The sequence below is a fragment of the Natator depressus genome, chromosome 1 (genome assembly GCF_965152275.1).
Source record: "Natator depressus isolate rNatDep1 chromosome 1, rNatDep2.hap1, whole genome shotgun sequence".
Taxonomy (NCBI): domain Eukaryota; kingdom Metazoa; phylum Chordata; order Testudines; family Cheloniidae; genus Natator; species Natator depressus.
In genome coordinates, this window is record NC_134234.1 from 238,964,121 (window position 1) to 238,984,065 (window position 19,945).

Below are 19,945 nucleotides of genomic sequence, written 5' to 3' on the forward strand. Positions count from 1 at the left end.
GCATCCAATGAAGTGAGCTGTAGCTCACGAAAGCTTATGCTCAAATAAATTTCTTAGTCTCTAAGGTGCAACAAGTACTCCTTTACTTAAAGAACACAAATTTGGTGCTATATCCATTTACATAGCCACCTCCCCCCCATACACCTACATCTTCAAACAGCATGTCTAAGACTTCTGATGTACAAAGATAAGGAGCATGTTTCAGGATATTCTACGGCTCAAATCCAAGCACCAAGATGGCTCCAGATACCACAGAATGGAAGCATCAGGGAACACAGTTTCTGAATGGCACTTATCTCTGTTGCAGGGCCTCTCAAGAAATGCAGTGATGAATTTCTGACAGCCTAGCAGATTTGACACCAGGAGCCTCTGGACTAACTATTGCTTTTATGAACAAGGTGTCAAACCACGTTTCCCCTAGCAAATGCTAATATAAACCCCATGGTCAGTTTAAGACAGCATTTTGTATATTTTACTTGGGAGTTTGTATTTGCTCTTCCTTCACACTGGGCTTCAATTGTGACTGATTTTCACAGTACGTTCCCAGAGTAGTACTGCCCTATTTTTCAGCTTTCCTCTGAGACATGGTTTGAAGCCAATATTTATTGGACAGGAGACATAACTTCATGAAATTCCAGTGAACTGCCAATTTTAGAATGTGATTTACTATTGGGAAATGTACTGATGGCTCTATTCCAGAGAGGGAGTAGTTAATAGTTAAAATTAACAACTGCATGTAGTCCAGGGACAGGAAAATACCACACATTAAAATCCCTAGAGTTAAATGTAATCCTTCCATGGGCCAGCCTCACCCTTGCTAATGCAGGGATGTGTGAATTACTTCTTCCTGTACCAGTGTAGTCCCATGTGCACCAGGAAGGATTCACCTGGGGAAGGGCGGATATTGGTATTAGTACATGCACTCCCTTGAATTCTGCCAGAGGGGAGCAACTTTAAATTCTACTGATAGCTGGACCACCCATGCCCCCAGCCCAGCTGGTACTGTCCAATATTGGGGCTGCTCTGGCTGCAAGCAAGTCCTCTGGCAGAGGGGAAGTGGAGGACACTTTGCTTTGCTACAGTCCTCTCCTCCGAGGGCTTGCCACTACTGGTGACCAGGGGCTTGGCTAGGCATTTGCACTTGCATGGACTGAATCTACTAGAGATGGGTTTGGCCCTTTACTGTAACATTCTGAACTAGGTGGAGGTGGCAGCCCATCCAAGGAGGGACAGATTGTATAATCATGTAACGCTCTGTTCAATGTGTGTTATGTGTCCCCTCTAGTGACTGGTCCACAGAAGATATAAATCTGCTACTCTTTTAGCTCAAGTAGCAGAAGCTTACGCTTTAGCAATGGAGGTCTTGGATTCAATCCTCCTTGCTGAACCATAAAGTTGATTACTACATGAGCATTCTGTTTACTCTTCAAGACATTGCCATTAATACTTATTATGTCAGCCATTTCCCCCCATCTTTATCCCTTTTTGGTACCAAGAATGAAAGAAAGATACAGCCACAACCCTATTGTGGCTTCTACTACAATGAATTATCAGTGTTGCAGTTTGGGATTTCATACTCCACTTTAATACCCTCCCTCTAATATTAACATATTAAGCCTCATAAGTCCCCTTTTACACACGGAGAAAATAACACACAGGAAGTGAAGTGACTTGCGTATGACCATGGCCCAAGTCTCCTAGATCCCAGTCCCTTGCTCTAACCACTAGACCATCCTGTCTCACAGTAGCAGACAAGCAGTGCATCCCCTGTGTACCATGGCATTTAATTGTAATTTCCTGGATCATATATTTTTGTTCATCACACAGTCCTGTCTTTTGATTTATATGTGGGGCTTGATCCCTGTGTATTACTGCAGCATTAGTCACATACCAACATGGTGGCAATGTAACTCCTGGCTCTCAGTCCTGTGCCTCCTGGAAGTATTGTGATGTTTTTTTTCAAGGTCACTTATTAACAACAAACCTTGTCCCCCACTACTTCAAAAAAGGCCCAAATTTAAACCTGCTGTTTGCACTGAGATAGCAGGTCTGAATTTTGCACCAAACCTTATTGTTCATCCACAGTGCCCTGTATGTTGAATGATGCTATCAACACTGAAACAGGTCAATAAATGGCAAACCAGGATTACTTAATTCAGACAGATTTGAGAAAATGTAATATAGACTATTAATTTTTAGCCCCTTAACATATCATAACTGTATTATCTGTATTACACACACACACTCTGTATGTTTTCTTTCATGAAGTCTTCAATGTGATCTGATATTTACAATAAAAGTCTGCAAGAGAAGAGGAACATGATGTTTTAATCGCAAAAAACATTGTCTGATTATATATTTTTATTATAATAGCTGGCCAGGAAAAGGATCAAGTGGGATGATGCATAATGCAGATTCCAAAAGTAATCCACCCATCTGACAGACCCTGCTCTGATACATATGCAGTACATATTCACCCTGGTTGCATTCATGGGCACAGATCTCTATTAATCCTGGAGACCTCTGCCATGGAATTATTTATTACAGTACAGAGGTATTTTACAGAATCATTTGTGCTGAACATTTAAGAGATGAAAGAAAAGGAACCCCCACCTTACCCAGCTGCAGCTCCTCTGCCACCTTATTAACTGTAGGAAAATTCGTCAGTGCACATGGGTGTTGGAACTAAGGGTACTGGGGGTGCTGCCAGAACCCCTGGCTTGAAGTGTTTTCCATCATATACAGGGTTTACAGTTTGTTTTAATGGCTCTCAGCACCCCTGTCAGTATGGATGGGGTCAACTTAGCCTATGAAACGGAAGAGTAGCAAATGGTCTCCAAGAGACACCCTCCAGAAAATATCAGTGCCATGAAATGTTGGCACCTTCTCTTTGCTAGTTCATGTCAGGACTTGGTGACTAGAACAACGTTGGCTGTAACTGTCATAGTGCTACAGGAGCATTGTGGCCTGGTCTACGTGGGAAAATTACCCCAAAAATTCATTTTAAAACTAGTTTAACTAAATGAACTTTAAAACCACTTGCAGCCATAGCATAGACTAGACTCCAGGTGGAACCTGCTGAAGAAAGTTCTGAAACTGGTTTGCTAAAGACAGCTCAGGCCACCTGGAGTGCGGTCTATGCTACATTTCCAGCCAGCTTTAAATTTGGCTTATCTGGTTTTTCAGGCCAATTAAAATTGAGGGAAATTTCTTCAGTGTACACTAGGCCTTGCAGAAATGTCCCACACTTAGAAAACAAATATCCAAGGGGGAGAAATCTCAAGAGACAGAAAAGTGAAAGTCAACATCAACTAATCACAGAAACTCAGCTAAACTCCTACATCTGTGTGTGTGTGCATGCACATAGGCGGTGGGTGAACCCCTGCTTTGGGGGGGCAAATCCATCGGCTCTGCCCCACTGTCCAAGGCCCTGCCCCCACATACGCCAGAGCCCCCAAACCCCGCTGTAAAAGGAGAAGCCTTGATTCTGAGGGGCCCCTGCGACCAGAGGAGCCCTGGCCCACCCCAGCCATATCGGGCTGAGCTGCTGCCTCCCCTCCCCCGCAGTGCTGGACTGGAGTGGGCTGAGCCACCAGCCTCCCCCAGTACCAGGCTGGCCCCAGTGCTGGGCCGGGCCGAGCTGCTGGCCTCCCCCAGTGCTGGGCCGAGCTGCTGGCCCCCCCATGCCTGCCAGGCCAAGCTGCCAGCCCCCCTGCCAGAGTCGGGCCAGGCCAAGCTGCCGTCCCCCTAACGCCAGCTCCTCCTGCCCCTGAAGGCCCTGCTCCCCCGCCGAGCTGCCGGCCCCAGCGCCCAGCTGAGCCTGCTCAGTCCACCGGCCGCTGGCTCTCCGTCCCTCCTCACTCCCCCGTCCTGAGGAGGAGGGACATGGCGAGCAGTGGGGACGGAAGGGGGCGTGGAGTGGAGAAGGCAGTGGGGGTCTCGGGGAAGGGTCAGGGCCATTGCGGCCTGGGTGTCTGGCGGCAGGTTGGTGCCAGGGACAGGAAAGGCAAGGCCTTCCCTGGCCTATTATACCCACTGCAAGTGAGTGAGAGAGAGAGCCTCCTGCAGGTTTCTCTGCTCTTTTGGGGAAAGCTGCTAGCCCCTTTGAATCGGCATGCTGCCGAGCACAGTAGTTGGTGCTAGGTGACTGAAGGGAAGAAGGAAGGAGAAATAGAATGTTAGAAGAGAAGCAAGGAAGATGGAAACATCTTCATTACAGGGAGATGGGTCAGAGGGAATGTAGCTTATCAGGAAGTTAGTTTAGGGGCTCGATTAAGGTCATCTAGGCGGGGTGGGGAATACATTGCTTTAGGACAGGAGTAGGCAACCTATGGCATGTGTGCCGAAGGCAGCACGCGAGCTGGTTTTCAGCGACACTCACACTGCCTGGGTCCTGGCCACCGGTCCGGGGGCCTCTGCATTTTAATTTAATTTTAAATGAAGCTTCTTAACATTTTAAAATCCTTATTTACTTTACATACAACAATAGTTTAGTTATATATTATAGACTTATAGAAAGAGACCTTCTAAAAATGTTAAAATACATTACTGTCACGTGAAACTTTAAATTAGAGTGAATAAATGAAGACTCAGCACACCGCTTCTGCAAGGTTGCTGATCCCTGCTTTAGGAGCTGGATTAGAGTTCAATCGGCGTGATAGAAAGCAAAAGGAAGAAAAGGGTCAGAAGAACATTATTTTTTTAATAGCTGCCAATAGTTTAATAGGTGCCTTCATTCCCTTGGAATCACAGCAGCCACCACCCACTGGCAAGAGAGCTAGTATCAACTGGTTTCAGAGTAGCAGCCATGTTAGTCTGTATTCGCAAAAAGAAAAGGAGGACTTGTGGCACCTTAGAGACTAACACATTTATTTGAGCATAAGCTTTCATGAGCTACAGCTCACTTCATCGGATGCATTCAGTGGAAAATATCAACTGGGAAATTTCTGTGGCTAAATTCAGGATGGATTTTTCCATATCCCTGGTTGGAGCTCTATCACTTGGAGTGAAGCAGGGAAAGAGCACAGGGATATGTACTGGGACACATTTCCACACAGCAGTAAGGGGTCAAAGAGCTCCTCTGGGCACGATCAGCCCAACCTGGCGTACCTGTGAGGCCTGTCAAATCTGGAGAGGGAAGTCTCCTTAGAAAGGAGAATCCAAGCCCGGCACAGGATGGCACTCAGAGGGAAGCAGAACCAGAGCTCCCTAGCCCCACAGAATAGGGGCTGCTTACCCACTAAGCTGCTGAAAAGCGTCTGCCACCTGGGCCCTCTGAAGATGTAGAGGGACCTTCTTCCCTTTGTTTTCCCTTTTGTTTGTTGGATGCCCAGCCTGGGTCCTATTGGACACCAGGGAGTGAGGGGCCCAGACCCCATTCACAGACACTACTGACCTCTTATCTTTTGGGGAACCGCTGGGGGAGCCGCATTATTTTGTTTTGTGGGCTACCGCATTATTTGATTCGCTCTTACCTTTTTTTGGACTGTTTAATGCCTAGTAAAGGGTTGCTTTCCTCTCCCCCAAAACTTTGATCAGAGAATCACACTCTGCACCTTAAACTGGCTCTACAGAGACACCTGAAGCTAGAGAAGGATGTCTGTGATGAGAGGCACCCACTTTCGCCCCCACTGGGACGCACTAAAAGTACAACCTATGACAGGACCTTTATTCACTATCTTTACTATATGCTTCATTTGAACCATGCCTGAAGGAGAGAGAGAATATTGTATTATGAATTAAGAGGCAAGGGAAACAAATAGGGACAGGCTAAGACAAGAACTGCAGAAAAGTCCATGGATATCATGACCGCACATGTGATATAAGTTACGGAATACATGACAGTGCAGTTTTATCAGCATGAATAACTCACAAGTGCTGAAGCCACAATCCAGTTATGCAAATCACCCTGAACAACCTACCAATAAAAACTGTCCAGCCTGCACCGAATACCAGTGTAATTTGAGGGAGCTGGAGGGGGGAATGAAACATTTATCTGTCAAGTCCTTTCAAAAAGAGATAGTAGCTGCTTGGAGTTGTTCAAGGGTTTGGAATGCTAAAAATAGTTCCAGGAGATAGATCAGCAGTCCGAGTGCCTATGAGGTTTTTGATAAATGCAGTTTATCAAGAGATGGTGCTAGCCATCTGTGTGATAAAAACATTTGTATCACATGAGGTCAGGATAAACATGGCATGAATGTCTTTATTTCTGCAACTATGGGTTAAACAGAGGAAACCATGTGATAAATTGCATTTATTGTGCATTTTGACCATTCCACTTGCATGCAGATATTTTAAAACTCTGAGTGGTTCCAAAGAGCCATCCTTTAGATAAAATAATAACCTACTATAAAAATGTTTTCTTTTCCCCCCTACCATGGTGGATCAGGGATTCAATTTTACAACCAGTCCAAGGACCAGAATTAGCCAATTTTAGACCGGTGACAGATTTAAAAGCTTTGATACTCTGTGGACAGCCAGGATTTAAAGATTCTTGTTGCATGCCATGGGAGAAAGAGATTTCAGGCTCTCCAAGAATATGCATCATCTGTTTGTAGCCTTTGCTAGTCACAGATGGCCTATATTAAAATCATGACACCTCAATACCAGATAGAAATACTGTTTTAAGTAATTTTTTAGGCCTTAAATGGTCATTTTTTCTACCACTCTAATTTGTAAGGTAGAGGAATTGAAAAATAGTAATTAAAATACACAAAAACATTTATAGGATGGTTTTTTCTGGAACAAGTATGGCATATATGGAATACACTATAGTATAAAGGTATAAAAGTTATATGGGCATTTGTTCAGGATGACACATAACTCACTTGTAGCTTTGCCAATTTTATGAGTAACACAACTATCCCAACATTCTGTAATGTCACCATCCCATGTTCTGTATCTCTCATCTTTTGCCCAATGTGCATAGAGCTCAATCCTGCAGACATCTCATACAAGTTGTTTCTCTGACTTTAATAAAACAATTCTTATAAATAAGGGTTGCATGATTGGGCCCATATAGTTTATATACCATGATATGCACTTGGAATGGTTAATGTGTCAGGACTTCTATTACAATCCATTTTCATTTGCTCTCATCTTGATGTAAAATCTCTCTTTTCGGCTGAGGTTTTCTATGATTGGTCTAAACAGAAAAGTGGATTTTATTTATTTAGAGTAAAATCTATTCACATAGGATATTTTATAATTAGGGAGAGGGTAGAAAATAGTCTTTCTTGTGTAAAATAGATAAAACCTAAGGACCTGATCCTGCTGACGGATCCACACAGGAAATCACCATAAGGAGCCCAGTTGACTTCAGTGGGGCTGCACATTCACGTTAGGGTCCCCCCAGGATGAGCAGATTGCAAAATGAGGGCCTAAGATTTTTTCCCCCACCTAAAACCACAAAAATGGGTTGAATTTTACAAGTTTAGATCCCAAACACGCAGTAAGATCTGCTATAATAGACCCCACATGGCCATTCAGAAACTCACTCAAGTTAATATAGGAAATCATGTAAGTGGATAAGAATGCAGGATCAGGGCCCATATATTTCCTGGTGGCTATTCATCACAAAGAACTAGTTTCCTGGCAAACATGCAGCAAGAAACCAAACAAACATTATATGCATGATTTTAAAAAATGGCTTAGCACATGTGCAGTACAAAAATGTTCTCTGAATTTAGAGTTAACATGCTATCAATGAACTACAGAATAATGTATAATGTATACTATCAACAGGAGTATGGGTGTTTTGCAGCTATTTCATTGTGGAGATTCACAGTTATTTAAGATTCAAGCCTGGAACCGCACAAATCAAGAGAGATATTAGCCTTATAATCTCCCCTTTTACCTAAAAACAAAAAGACCCGAGGGAAACAGAAATAAAACTATAATGTTCAATTTACGGCTGTAAACACTTAAGTCAGGAAATGCATCAGTGATGGTTCTCATAGTAATCTTAACTCATGACTGCAACTTGTCTATGCTACGTGAAATAACCATTGGTGAAATAGTTTTCACCAATTATCTCCCCAGAATCAGTACTGAGAACAGTTTAAATTCCTTTTCTACACCGGACACGGACAAAATAATTAAAACTAGTGCTATCAGTTCAGCCAGGCTCATGGGAGCTGTAGTATAATCTAGGCTCCAGTACCCAGATCAGTTTTGTTAGTGTTTTAGTTAAATGTGCTAAAAAGTAAGTTACCAAAACAGTGTTAAAAATGAGTCCTAAGGCTTCCCCAGGTTCACCTGACCCAGTGGGAATTTTGTTGTACTTTTCCAATAGAAAAAGGCAATACTGTTTTCTGAAACTGTTTTGAAAAGTTTTATCTGGCCTATACTAGCACTTAAGCTGTTTTTAACATGAGTGCAGCTGCACCCACGTTAACATGTACAATGTTTACTAATGCACAAAAGGCTGTTAAGACCAGGCAAATACAAGTCTCAAGCAGTCTGTACTTGAAATGCCTTTTAATGACCTGTGCCTGGTCTACATTAGCACTTACACCACTTTCAATATTTGTTCACATGCCCATTGCTGAAAACAATTTTCTGTCCTGGTTTCACTTCCTAGTGTGGAGCCAATGGACTAGCCAGCCTTGCTGTTTAATGTCACCTTGATACACAATTAACCAAATCTCTCAGCTCACAGACTCCTACGGAGCTTCATGGGAAATTAGGCCCAGACAAGGGTGAAAAAGGGTTGTTGTTTTTTTTTAAAGGCCACGTTAGCTAGCACCTCCCCTAACAACTCTAGGGCAGACAGGGCAGGCTGTACTTCAGCACGTGCTTGCTGGTCGAGTTGAAACCCAGAGCCCCAGGCCTATGAAGACACAAGCTGCCCTGCCTACACCAGGGCTTTAGTTCCCCCAAATCGAGACAAAGCCAGGGCGGCCGGGGCCCTTACGGCTGAGCTGAAGTTCCCCAGACATATGGCTACGGTGTTTCCTGGCTTGGGGGGGTGGGAAGCTGTGACCTTAACCTGCCGGCAGCGATGAGTGGCAGCGGCGTGTGATATGCCGCCCTGCAGCGTGAGGGACGGAGGGGCTCTCCGGGGGCTCTGGAGACACTTGCGGAGGGCAGGGAGCGGTGCTAAGGCGGGGGCAGCGCATGGCTCGGTGGGTGACCGTGTCCAGGCCCCTCATCCGGCTGCTGCTGGGCCGGGCGGGAGCGGGGACTCGAGCTGCAGCCCGCTGGCGGCGGGGGGGATGGTTCCTTCGGGAGAGGAAGAGGCGCCAGGTCGAGGCTGGCTGTGGGGGAAGGGAATTCCCGGCCGGGAGCTCCCGGGGAGGGGGGCAGCGCGGCGGTGGCGGCGCGGCAGGGGTTAATCCGCGAGCGCAGAGAATGGGCCGCGCTGTTTCCAGGGTGACGGCTCGGAGTGTTCCGGATCGTACCATTGCGCTGGGGGAGGAGAAGGCTTCAGCCGTCGCCAGACCCAGCCCAGCGCCGCCTCCTTCTCTCCCCCCTCCCCCCGGCCGGAGCGCGGCGCCTGGGCCCAGCGGCGAGCGCAGCGCGGAGGAGCGAAGCAGGCGGATCCCGTCGGCGGCAGCGCGGAGCCTGGGCCCAGAGCGGCGGGGTCGGGATCGGCGGCGCGGCCCCTTCTCCCCCCGCGCGGGGCAGCGGGCTGCGGGCGGCCCCGGGCTGCGGGGCTGGGAAGGCGGCTCGGAGACAAAGGAGGCGGCGGGGCTCGGAGCCGGCACCAGGGACCGAGAGGCGCCTCCGGGAGCCCCCGCCCGGGGCAGGCGGCACAATGCGGCACGGGGCGGCCCGCCCGCACCGGCTGCAGCAGCGCGGGGGCCGCAGCGCGGCCCGCCCGGGGCGGGGATAGAGGCGGCGGCCGGAGCCCCAGAGCCGGGCCGGGCCTCTTCCGCGAGCGGCGTCCCCCCGGCCTGTCACACGGGGCGGCGATGTGAGGGCCCCGGAGCCGGCAGCAGCCACAGCCGAGCAGCGGGGACCCAGCGGAAGCGGCAGCCGGCCGGGCCCGGAGGAGCCGAGCAGCGGGGATCCGGCGGGCGCGGCAGCCGGCCGGGCCCGGAGGAGCCGAGCAGCGGGGATCCGGCGGGCGCGGCGGCCGGGCCTGGCTGTGCGATGGAGACGCACATCTCCTGCCTGTTCCCGGAGCTGCTGGCCATGATCTTCGGGTACCTGGAGGTGCGGGACAAGGGCCGCGCGGCGCAGGTGTGCACGGCCTGGCGGGACGCCGCCTATCACCGCTCCGTGTGGCGGGGCGTGGAGGCCAAGCTGCACCTGCGCCGCGCCAACCCCTCGCTCTTCCCCAGCCTGGCGGCGCGGGGCATCCGGCGGGTGCAGATCCTGTCTCTGCGGCGCAGCCTGAGCTACGTGATCCAGGGCATGGCGGAGATCGAGAGCCTCAACTTGAGCGGCTGCTACAACCTCACCGACAACGGGCTGGGCCATGCCTTCGTGGCGGAGATCGGCTCGCTGCGGGCGCTCAACCTGAGCCTGTGCAAACAGATCACCGACAGCAGCCTGGGCCGCATCGCCCAGTACCTCAAGGGCCTCGAGGTGCTGGAGCTGGGCGGTTGCAGCAACATCACCAACACCGGCCTCCTACTCATCGCCTGGGGTTTGCAGCGCCTCAAGAGCCTCAACCTGCGCTCCTGCCGCCACCTCTCTGACGTGGGCATTGGGCACCTGGCGGGCATGACCCGCAGTGCAGCTGAGGGCTGTCTGGGCCTGGAGCAGCTCACGCTGCAGGACTGCCAGAAGCTCAGCGATCTCTCACTAAAGCACCTGGCCCGAGGCCTGGGACGCCTCCGCCAGCTCAACCTCAGCTTTTGTGGGGGCATTTCTGATGCGGGGCTGCTCCACCTGTCCCACATGAGCAGCCTGCGCAGCCTCAACCTGCGCTCGTGTGACAACATCAGCGACACAGGCATCATGCATCTGGCCATGGGCAGCCTGCGCCTTTCGGGCCTCGATGTTTCCTTCTGTGACAAGGTGGGGGACCAGAGCCTAGCCTATATCGCACAGGGCCTGGATGGGCTGCGTTCCCTCTCCCTCTGCTCCTGCCACATCAGCGATGAGGGCATCAACCGTATGGTGCGCCAGATGCATGGGCTCCGCACGCTCAACATTGGCCAGTGTGTCCGTATCACTGACAAGGGCCTGGAGCTCATTGCGGAGCACCTCAGCCAGCTCACAGGCATTGATCTCTATGGCTGCACTCGCATCACTAAGCGGGGCTTGGAGCGCATCACCCAGCTGCCCTGTCTCAAGGTGCTTAACCTGGGACTTTGGCAAATGACTGAGAGCGAGAAGGTGAGGTGAGAGGAGGGGGCACCTGGAGACCTCCATCCTCTCTGGAGGGACTTACTGACTGCTGCAGTGGAGGGGGGGTGGGGGGGCACACACAGACCCATGCTACCTGCCCACTCCAGCACTGGAAGGAGGCAGGGATAGAGAGAGCCCACCCCATCCCTTCCATGCCACCTACCCAACTCTGCACTGGCTGGGGCAGGAGAGGGAAGAGAGAGAACCCTCATTTCTTCCATGTCATCCCCAGCCCTCCATTGGGAATACAGTACCCCTTTCCTCATCCTTCTCTGCATTGGGGATAGAGGCCTGCAATTTTATGCACTGGGGCTAGAGATACCCCTCCCCACTCCAATTCTGATTCTAACCCCTCATGCACTAGGGATTGATGAAGAAAGCCCCCTATTCTTATTCACCTCCAGTCCTGCTCAGTTTTGGGAATAGGGATCTTCTCTAATGGGGGTGGGAATGGAAATGGGAACACCCCCCCCCCAAAAAAAAAAAAAAAAAAAAAGCTTACTAGCTGCATGTTCCATATCCACTGACCCCAGTCCTTCTGCGCTGGGTACAAAGACACCCCCTTGTCAAACCATTCCAATCCTTTTTTCCCCCATCCCAACTGGGGATTGTGACAGAAATAGCCTTTCCCAGATATACATATTCCATTTATTTCCAGTCCCACCCCCTCTTCACTTCTACCCCATTTTACCCTGTGGTTGGATACAATCTCCCACCACACCAGTTCTCCAGTGCATTGGATATTGAGAGAGCTACACTGGTCCCCTCCCCTCCCGCGTTGAGTACAGGGACATGATTCCTTTGCACCCTGCACTGTGGTTGGAGAGAGTGCCTAGACCCTCCACTCTTTTCCCCATCTCCCTGCACTGGGGATGAAGACAGACTCCTAATACTTCTCCCTCCTCCTCATACTGGGGATGAAGACACCATTTTCCCCATACCCAACAGAGAAGAAGACAGATCCCAGTCTCTTCAAATGTCCCACCTGCATTGGAGGGATGGAGTCACCTTAGCCATTCATCGTCCCTTTCATTTTTCTCTCTCTTCCTCCCTGCCTTCTCTTTCTTAGACGTGGGGATAAAGACATATCCAGCCACACATTCATTTCCCCTTTGGATTGGGGGCGAATGGGGCAGAGGGGATGACCAGCTCCTATCTGCCCAAGGGATTTAAGGAAGAATCTCCAGCTTCATTTTTGCTTTCATTTGAGATACTGTGACGTGGTTTTATTTTGAAATACATACAAAAAATTATTACTACAAAACAGCCTCTTACCAACACCACCCTCCCCTTGCTTACATCCTTTTTCTCATCCTTTCTTTCTTCAGTATTCATTTTCTTCCATGGTTTTATTTTTAAAGACATTTGAAGTTGCTGTTCTTGTGGATTAAGTACGTTTTTTTCTGCTGAATATATTCTATATATATAAATATATATATAATGTCTGGCTACCTCGTTTTAATTTGTTACTTTTTTTCTCTAAAGCCCTGGAATTCTTACAAGAAAGAGATTTTGAGACTGAAACATTTTTGTGCCTAGACTGGAAAGATGCCCCTTGGGTTTGTAACTTTTTTTTTTTTTTAAAGCTTTCCCTAATGTGCCCCACCTTCACATTCTGACTGTGCCTCTCCCTCCCTCTCCACTGGGGCTTGGGGATCCAGCTGTGCTTCTGCATTTTTATTCCTCTAGCACAAACATGTGTAACATGTGAGAATCCATACTGAGGATTGGGGTATTGAAATGTGTGAAATGCAAGTTCAGTTTCTTAAATATATATATATATATATATATATATATATATATATGCAAATATTCCCCTCTCCCTCCCAAATCACCTACAAAAAAGGGTCACTGTTGTGTGAGGCTTCCTGTTTGTAAGTGGGGAGAGGAGCAGAACAGGCCTGCAGGGCCTGAGGCTGCGATGTGAAGGGGAGGAGACTGAAATTCATCTGTCTTATCTCTGTTCTGTCAGTAAAATGGAGCTGGTTCTTTAGATTTTTTTAATTATTATTTTAAAGAGGAAGAATAATTGATGAATTTTTAAAGAAACAAATGTTGGCCTTTTTTCTTTATTTTTTTTTTTAATTCAAAATCTCAAATCCTCAACAATAACAGGCCAGACCATGGAGTTAAAGCAAACCCAGAGACCCCTATGGATTAATTGTACTGTTTGTGAATTTGTATAAAAAAAACAAAGATCCTCTTAAAACATTTTATATTCTTACAGTAAAAGGTTAAACTGATATTTATATAATAAAAGAGGAAATATGAAGTATGTTTTTGAAAAAAAGCTGTATCTGTGTTGTTTTTGGTTTTTTAAAGGTAGGTATCTTGTCTACTGGTCGCAAGAAATGTGGTGTGCTTATTGAGGGTTTCGCCCGTGCTCTTGACTTAGTGAGTGACTTGGTCTGAGTAAAAGGAAATGGGGAGTCTGGTCAATCCTGTGCAGGATGTTGAGTAATGTAATAATTAGAAATGTACAAGAGAGCGTTGCTTCCTTTTGGAAAGGCCAATATTGTATATGAGAACAGCTGACTTTCTCAGATAAATTGAGTGAAAGTAGAGATTAATGTTGCGGTACCAGTTCATTCTGGGGTTGGGCAAACTGCAACTGATAAAATTTGTTATGAAGGGACATAGGGGTAAAGTGATGTGTAGTAGATCAAACTTGACACTTTAGGGGGGAAAACGTTTTTAAAAAACTTAAGACACATGGCAATGTTCCTGTTTCATTTAAAAGTCCATGAAAACTGGTTTTCTGCTCTTTCCCCACACCCCAAAAGACCCCAAACATTTTCCTGCAATATTAACAACACAAAATTGCTGTCTTTTGCTAGTGCATGAGAACTTGGAAGTGAATAACTAGAAAACTGACTATGCTGTTCCACTTTTTCATTGTACACTCTGAGATAAAAGTAAAGAGGAAATGGGAAAAATTGGATTTTTAACATTGTTCTAATAATCTAAGATGTCCTTTTGTACCATCGAAATTTTTCTTTTTAACGTATGACTTCTAACCTGACAGGGTCCCTTTTAGACTTCTGTGATGTGAGGTTTGTATTGTTGTTTGAGATAGGGGCTTAAGCTGTTTATTGGGCATGAAACAAAGCTTTTCTCCCATCTAAGTACTGCAGCAGGGCTTTCTCTCTCTCTTTCTTCCCCCCCCCCCCTTTTTTTTTTTTTTAAAGAAGGGTTGGGGTTAGAGAGAATGTGAAATGATGGAAGGAGCAAAGCCATTGTTCAGGAAAGTTAAAAGAGGAGCTGTCCTTGCTTGCTTGCTTGCTTGCTTGTTCAGTCATGCATACTGAATCTCGCCATGTGAGGGTCCCTATGGAAAGGAGGAGGGTGATTCTTCCCCTCTTTTTAACATTCCTCTCCAGGCCTGGCTGTATTTAAGCTGCTTTCCTCCATGCAGAGGAGGGGCAGTGGGGGATGGTCTGGAGTTCCTGTACATTTGCATTTTAAGTACTTCTAGTGCTGTAGCAGGCTACTTTGTTTCATCTAAACTATTCTATCCTAGCCAGCTTCTCTCAAGTTACACCCAGGTAGATGAGCTCTCCACAGTATAGCCCTAGCAAAGAGGTTATGGCTGTCTCCAGTTGTAATCTTTCTGGCTTGTATATTTTGATGTATTTTTGACTGAAACTAGAGCATTCATAATTCCTTCTTTCTTGCTGCAGAAACCCACCCACACACTTTAAAAAAAATCCCACTTCCTGCTAGGACGGCGGAGTTTCACTGGGTTCTCCTCTGCACCCCAGGGAGGAGGGCCAGCACCTAGATGGCTGCAGGATTATTTTTGTAAAACTACCAAGCTTTCTGTTGGGAGTGCATCACAAAAGCTGCATTGTTCCCTTTGGGGAAAGCCATCACAATTGGATCTAATTGAGCCTGACACTATATCCATCTTCCTTTACTTGGAGAGAGGTATTGGATCTTTTTCTTCCCTTTTAAAGAAAAATTACAATACTTTCTTGACTGAAAACAGGATGTGTGAACCCCAGTAAACAATAGGAATTCCAGACCAGGTTCCAGTTACCAGTAGATATTTAATATTTGATATAGCTAGCCATGGTCCTTGCAAGGGATAGTAAATTGTACCTCTCGCTAGGTCACAGGCTTACCAGATTCCAACAAAAATATAGACAGCAAGCTATAGTATATAGATGATTTGTTCTCCCCATTCAATCACATGTTAACATGGATAATTGAACTAAGGCAGACCTCAAAATTGCATATGCATGCATCTTGTCTGTGGTCCTGAAGTCCTTCTAAAGTGAGGAACAGGACGGCTCTGAGGCTAAAATATTGTTTATAACTTCATCTCAGAAACAAGCTAAGTGGACCAACATATTATTTAAATAGAACCCAAAATCTTTAGGAAATTGTGCTGAAACCAGAGCCTCCCTGAAGTCCTGTAGTATTAGGAACAGCAGACATTGTTCCCTCTTGAAATGGGCTAGTCTCAGAAATGACAATGCTCTCTTGGTCCTAAACATAAGTCTTACTATTGGGAGTGGTCTGAGCTGGAGCAATGTGTCTGTTTATTTGTAAGGAGATGGTTTCTAAAAAAGAGATGATGCTAGTAAAGGGGCAGAGGAGACTAACCAATGACCAATTACTCTCCTCAATATATAATTCCCTAGTGTGACAGAGGAAATAATATTTTCGCCCTCCAGTCACTTCTGAACTGAGAGATGGGTCAGTGCAAAGTTCTTATCAAACATGACTCATTTGGAAGCGGAGGTAGAGAATAGTAAAAATGTTGTTTTGAAGTGAACTGGAAGGAGGAGAGGAAGGTGATCAGGAACAGTCAACATGGATTCAACAAGGGCAAGTCATGCCTGACCAAACTGATTGCCTTCTATGATGAGATAACTGGCTCTGCGGATATGGGGAAAGCAGTGGACGTGATATATCTTGACTTTAGCAAAGCTTTTGATATCACAGTATTCTTGCCAACAAGTTAAAAAAGCATGGATTGGATGAATGGACTATAAGGTAGATAGAAAGCTGGCTAGATTGTCAATGGATAGTGATCAACGGCTCGATGTCTAGTTGGCAGCCGGTATCAAGCGGAGTGCCCCAGGGGTCAGTCCTGGGGCTGGTTTTGTTTAACATCTTTATTAATTATCTGGATGCTGGGATGGATTGCACCCTCAGCAAGTTTGCAGATGACACTAAGCTGGGGGGGAGAGGTAGATACGCTGGAGAGTAGGGATAGGGTTCATAGTGACCTAGACAAATTGGAGGATTGGACCAAAAGAAATCTGATGAGGTTCAACATGGACAAGTGCAGAGTCCTGCACTTAGGACGGAAGAATCCCATGCAATGCTACAGGCTGGGGACCGACTGGCTAAACGGCAGTTCTGCAGAAAAGGACCTGGGGATTACAGTGGATGAGAAGCTGGATATGAGTCAGCAGTGTGCCGTTGTTGCCAAGAAGGCTAATGGCATATTGGGGTGCATTAGTAGGAGTATTGCCAGCAGATCAAGGGAAGTGATTATTCTCCTCTATTCGGCACTGGTGAGTCCACATCTGGAGCATTGTGTCCAGTTTTGGGGCCCCCACTACAGAAGGGATGTGGACAAATTGGAGAGAGTCCTGCTGAGGGCAAAGAAAATGATCTGGGGCTGGGGCACATGACTTATGAGGAGAGGCTGAGGGAACTCGGCTTGTTTAGTCTGCAGAAGAGAAGAGTAATGGGGGGATTTGATAGCACCTTCAACTACCTGAAGGGGGATTCCAAAGAGAATGGAGCTCAGCTGTTCTCAGTGGTGGCAGATGACAGAACAAGGAGCAATGGTCTCAAATTGCTGTGGGGGAGGTCTAGGTTGGATATTAGGAAACACTGCTTCACTAGGAGGGTGGTGAAGCACTGGAATGGGTTACCTAGGGAGGTGGTGGAATCTCCATTCTTGGAGGTTTTTAAGGCCTGGCTTGACAAAGCCCTGGCTGAGATGATTTAGTTGGTGTTGGTCCTGCTTTCAGCAGGGGGTTGAACTAGATGACCTGAGGTCTCTTCCAACCCTAATCTCATATGATTCTATGAAGTCAATTCATGTCATCCTAATCTTTACAATTGAAGTCAACAGAAAAACTCCAATTAACTTCAGTCATTATTTTTAATCATGTTTGTTATGTCACTGCCTAAGGACCAACTAAGAATGAGGCATCGTACAAACAGCAGTACTGTCCCTGCTTTGAAGAGCTTTTAATCTAAACCTACAAGACAGACACAGGATGGCGGGAAGGGATGAACACACAAGCAGAGTCCACCATGTGATGGCCGCAAAAGGCATGTTAGTTCCAGGGTTTGTCTGGAGGGCTTTGGGTGTGTTTAGTTAAGAGGGGATAAGCTAAGTGGAAGAGTGATGGAGACAGAGGGTAAGATTGGCTGATGCAGCTTGAAGATGAGCGAAAGACCTTGAGGGAGAGGCAGGATGGAGCAAACAGCCACTCAGCACAGAGCAGAAAAAGTCTAGTCAAAACTAGAAAATTCTCTGAATGTCTGAAGGTCCCTGCTTTGGCTGCTTCTGCAAGTGCCCCTACTGGCTGATTCCTCCCTGCAGTTTTTCCCCAAGGAGTGTGGGGGGCGCGACCTGCATGCTGGTGTCCCCAAGGTAGGTGATAATGGAGTTTCCCCTATACAATTTTGAGTCAGCGTGCACATGTGTACTCAAGAGGAGTCGCCTTGACTAGGGTTCCATTTTACGTTCTCCCAATACAACAATCCCTATTTTGGGTACTTGTCGTACTGGATTAGGCCCCTTGTCTCCCCATCTATAAATGAGGATAATTGCTTTACAGAGGTGTTGAGATTTAATATAAATGGCTCTACGATTTTAGGATGAAAAATGCTGTAAGTGCAAGGTACTCTGTATTGTACTACAACTTGTTTTTGAACATGGTGATGCATGGAAAGAGAAGGGTTAAGGTGAAAAGTGGGTGGCCAAGTCATCTAAAGAGTTTTTGGAATTGAAAACAGAAGTTAACACAAGCTGCTACTAACAACTCAAAGGTATGTGTTCTGTTAAATCTACAAGTCTCACTACAAACACAGCTTGGTTCAAGCAAAGTGGGCTCTTCTGTTTTCTCCCTCTCTTCTTCCATAAATCCCACTTATTTGGCCAGCAGCTCTTTAATATTGCCATCTGTGGAGAAAAGATAATCGATAAACTGAAATGAATGGCTGAGGCTGTATTTGAAGACCCCTAAGGATATCTACTAGGCACTATGCCAGTGCTGCTGGCATGATTGCATAATGCTCCCTGTCGTGTCCAGCCATAGAGTCCTTCCTGCTGAATTCCCCAGCACTAAGCTGCATGAAATAAAGAGTGAGAGAAAGTTTTTCAGGTTTCTCTGCCAGAACTTAGATTCCTTCCACATTTGGCAGTGACATTAGTGCTTTTCCCCCCTCTTTAATTAAATCTACCAAACACATTAACTAAATGCCAATTCAACCTTAAGTGGCATTGCAATGATTTCAAACCAATCCAGAGCTGACTTGTCTTTACAAGGGGAAATGAAGTTTACAGTGAGTTTGAAAGCAAGAGACTAATACTCGTGAGCGAACACTAAGCTTTCACTCCAGCCACGCTTGTCCAGCTTCTGAGCATAGATTTTCAAATGGGAGGTTTCTAAGGGCTAGTCTACGCTGGTAATGCTAAAGCGCTGCTGTGGCAGTGCTTTAACATGGCTTATGTGGTTGCAGCGCAGCGCTGGGAGAGCTAAGAAATCCACCTCCACGAGGGGCGTAGCTACCAGCACTGTCTACACTGGCACGTTACAGTGCTGAAACTTGCTGCGCTTGGGGGTGTTTTTTCACACCCCTGAGCGAGACAGTTACAGTGCTGTGAATTGCCAGTGTAGACAATCCCTAAGTAAAAACCAAATTACTTTCACTATCATCTAAATGAAGATTTAAACTGAAGTAGTGGAGGTATATGGCTACTGTATTTCTCCTGTGAGTATTTACCAAAGATTTATATTTATATAATTTAAATGTAGCTCCTACCTGCTGAAAAAGGTTACTGGCCCGAGGACAGAGCTGTTCTGCTAAAGGATCTATGGTAGGTCAATTCCCTTCCCTCTTCATGATTCTAATTTTTATACACAGAGCTACCCCAGCTGTGATTTGAAGATTAAATGATTTCTCCCTATCCTCTTTTTTTTAACCCTGTCCCTTCTGTTTGAGGTTGGTTCTCTTTGCCTTAGTGCAAGGTGTCTAAACGTTTACAATAGTATGAGTACCTGAAGAAGCTTGCAAAGTCTCCACCTAACTTGTAAGAGTGTAGGGAAACATGCTTTATCAGAAGCATACAAACAAACCATATTTACTTATAGCTACCTTGAGGGATAAACTAAAATGACTTGCATTAAGCAGCAATAAAAGCCCATCCACTCTCTCCTTCCTTGACAGTTACACTCATCTCTAAACACCCCTGGTTGAGACAGACTAAGCATGTGCATTTTTGCAAATTCCCCTGCCACATGTGAAAGAGCAGTTCTATAAGACACTTTTTGCCCCATCACAAGGGAACCATCTTTCCTCTCCCAGAATGTGCTTTAATTTGGAAGATGTAGTTATTGCTTCATAGTCTTCCCAACAGAAAAACCTGGACAAGCTCTGCCCTTTCTGT

The 19,945-nt window shown here is 46.6% G+C and overlaps 2 protein-coding genes across 2 annotated transcripts in view; one reads left to right on the plus strand and one right to left on the minus strand.

The window, feature by feature from the left end:
* Positions 1 to 19,945, minus strand: part of WNT5B (Wnt family member 5B) — a 95,749-nt gene that overhangs the window by 32,100 nt on the left and 43,704 nt on the right. The gene's annotated exons all lie outside the window — the stretch shown is intronic.
* Positions 10,024 to 13,393, plus strand: FBXL14 (F-box and leucine rich repeat protein 14). The gene has a single exon (XM_074949471.1). The coding sequence runs from the start codon at positions 10,096 to 10,098 to the stop codon at positions 11,296 to 11,298; it is 1,203 nt and encodes a 400-aa protein (XP_074805572.1). The 5' UTR covers positions 10,024 to 10,095; the 3' UTR covers positions 11,299 to 13,393.

What these genes read in the sequence shown, in the direction of transcription:
- FBXL14 (XM_074949471.1), top strand. Translation starts at nt 10,096, where the DNA reads ATGGAGACGCACATCTCCTGCCTGTTCCCGGAGCTGCTGGCCATGATC.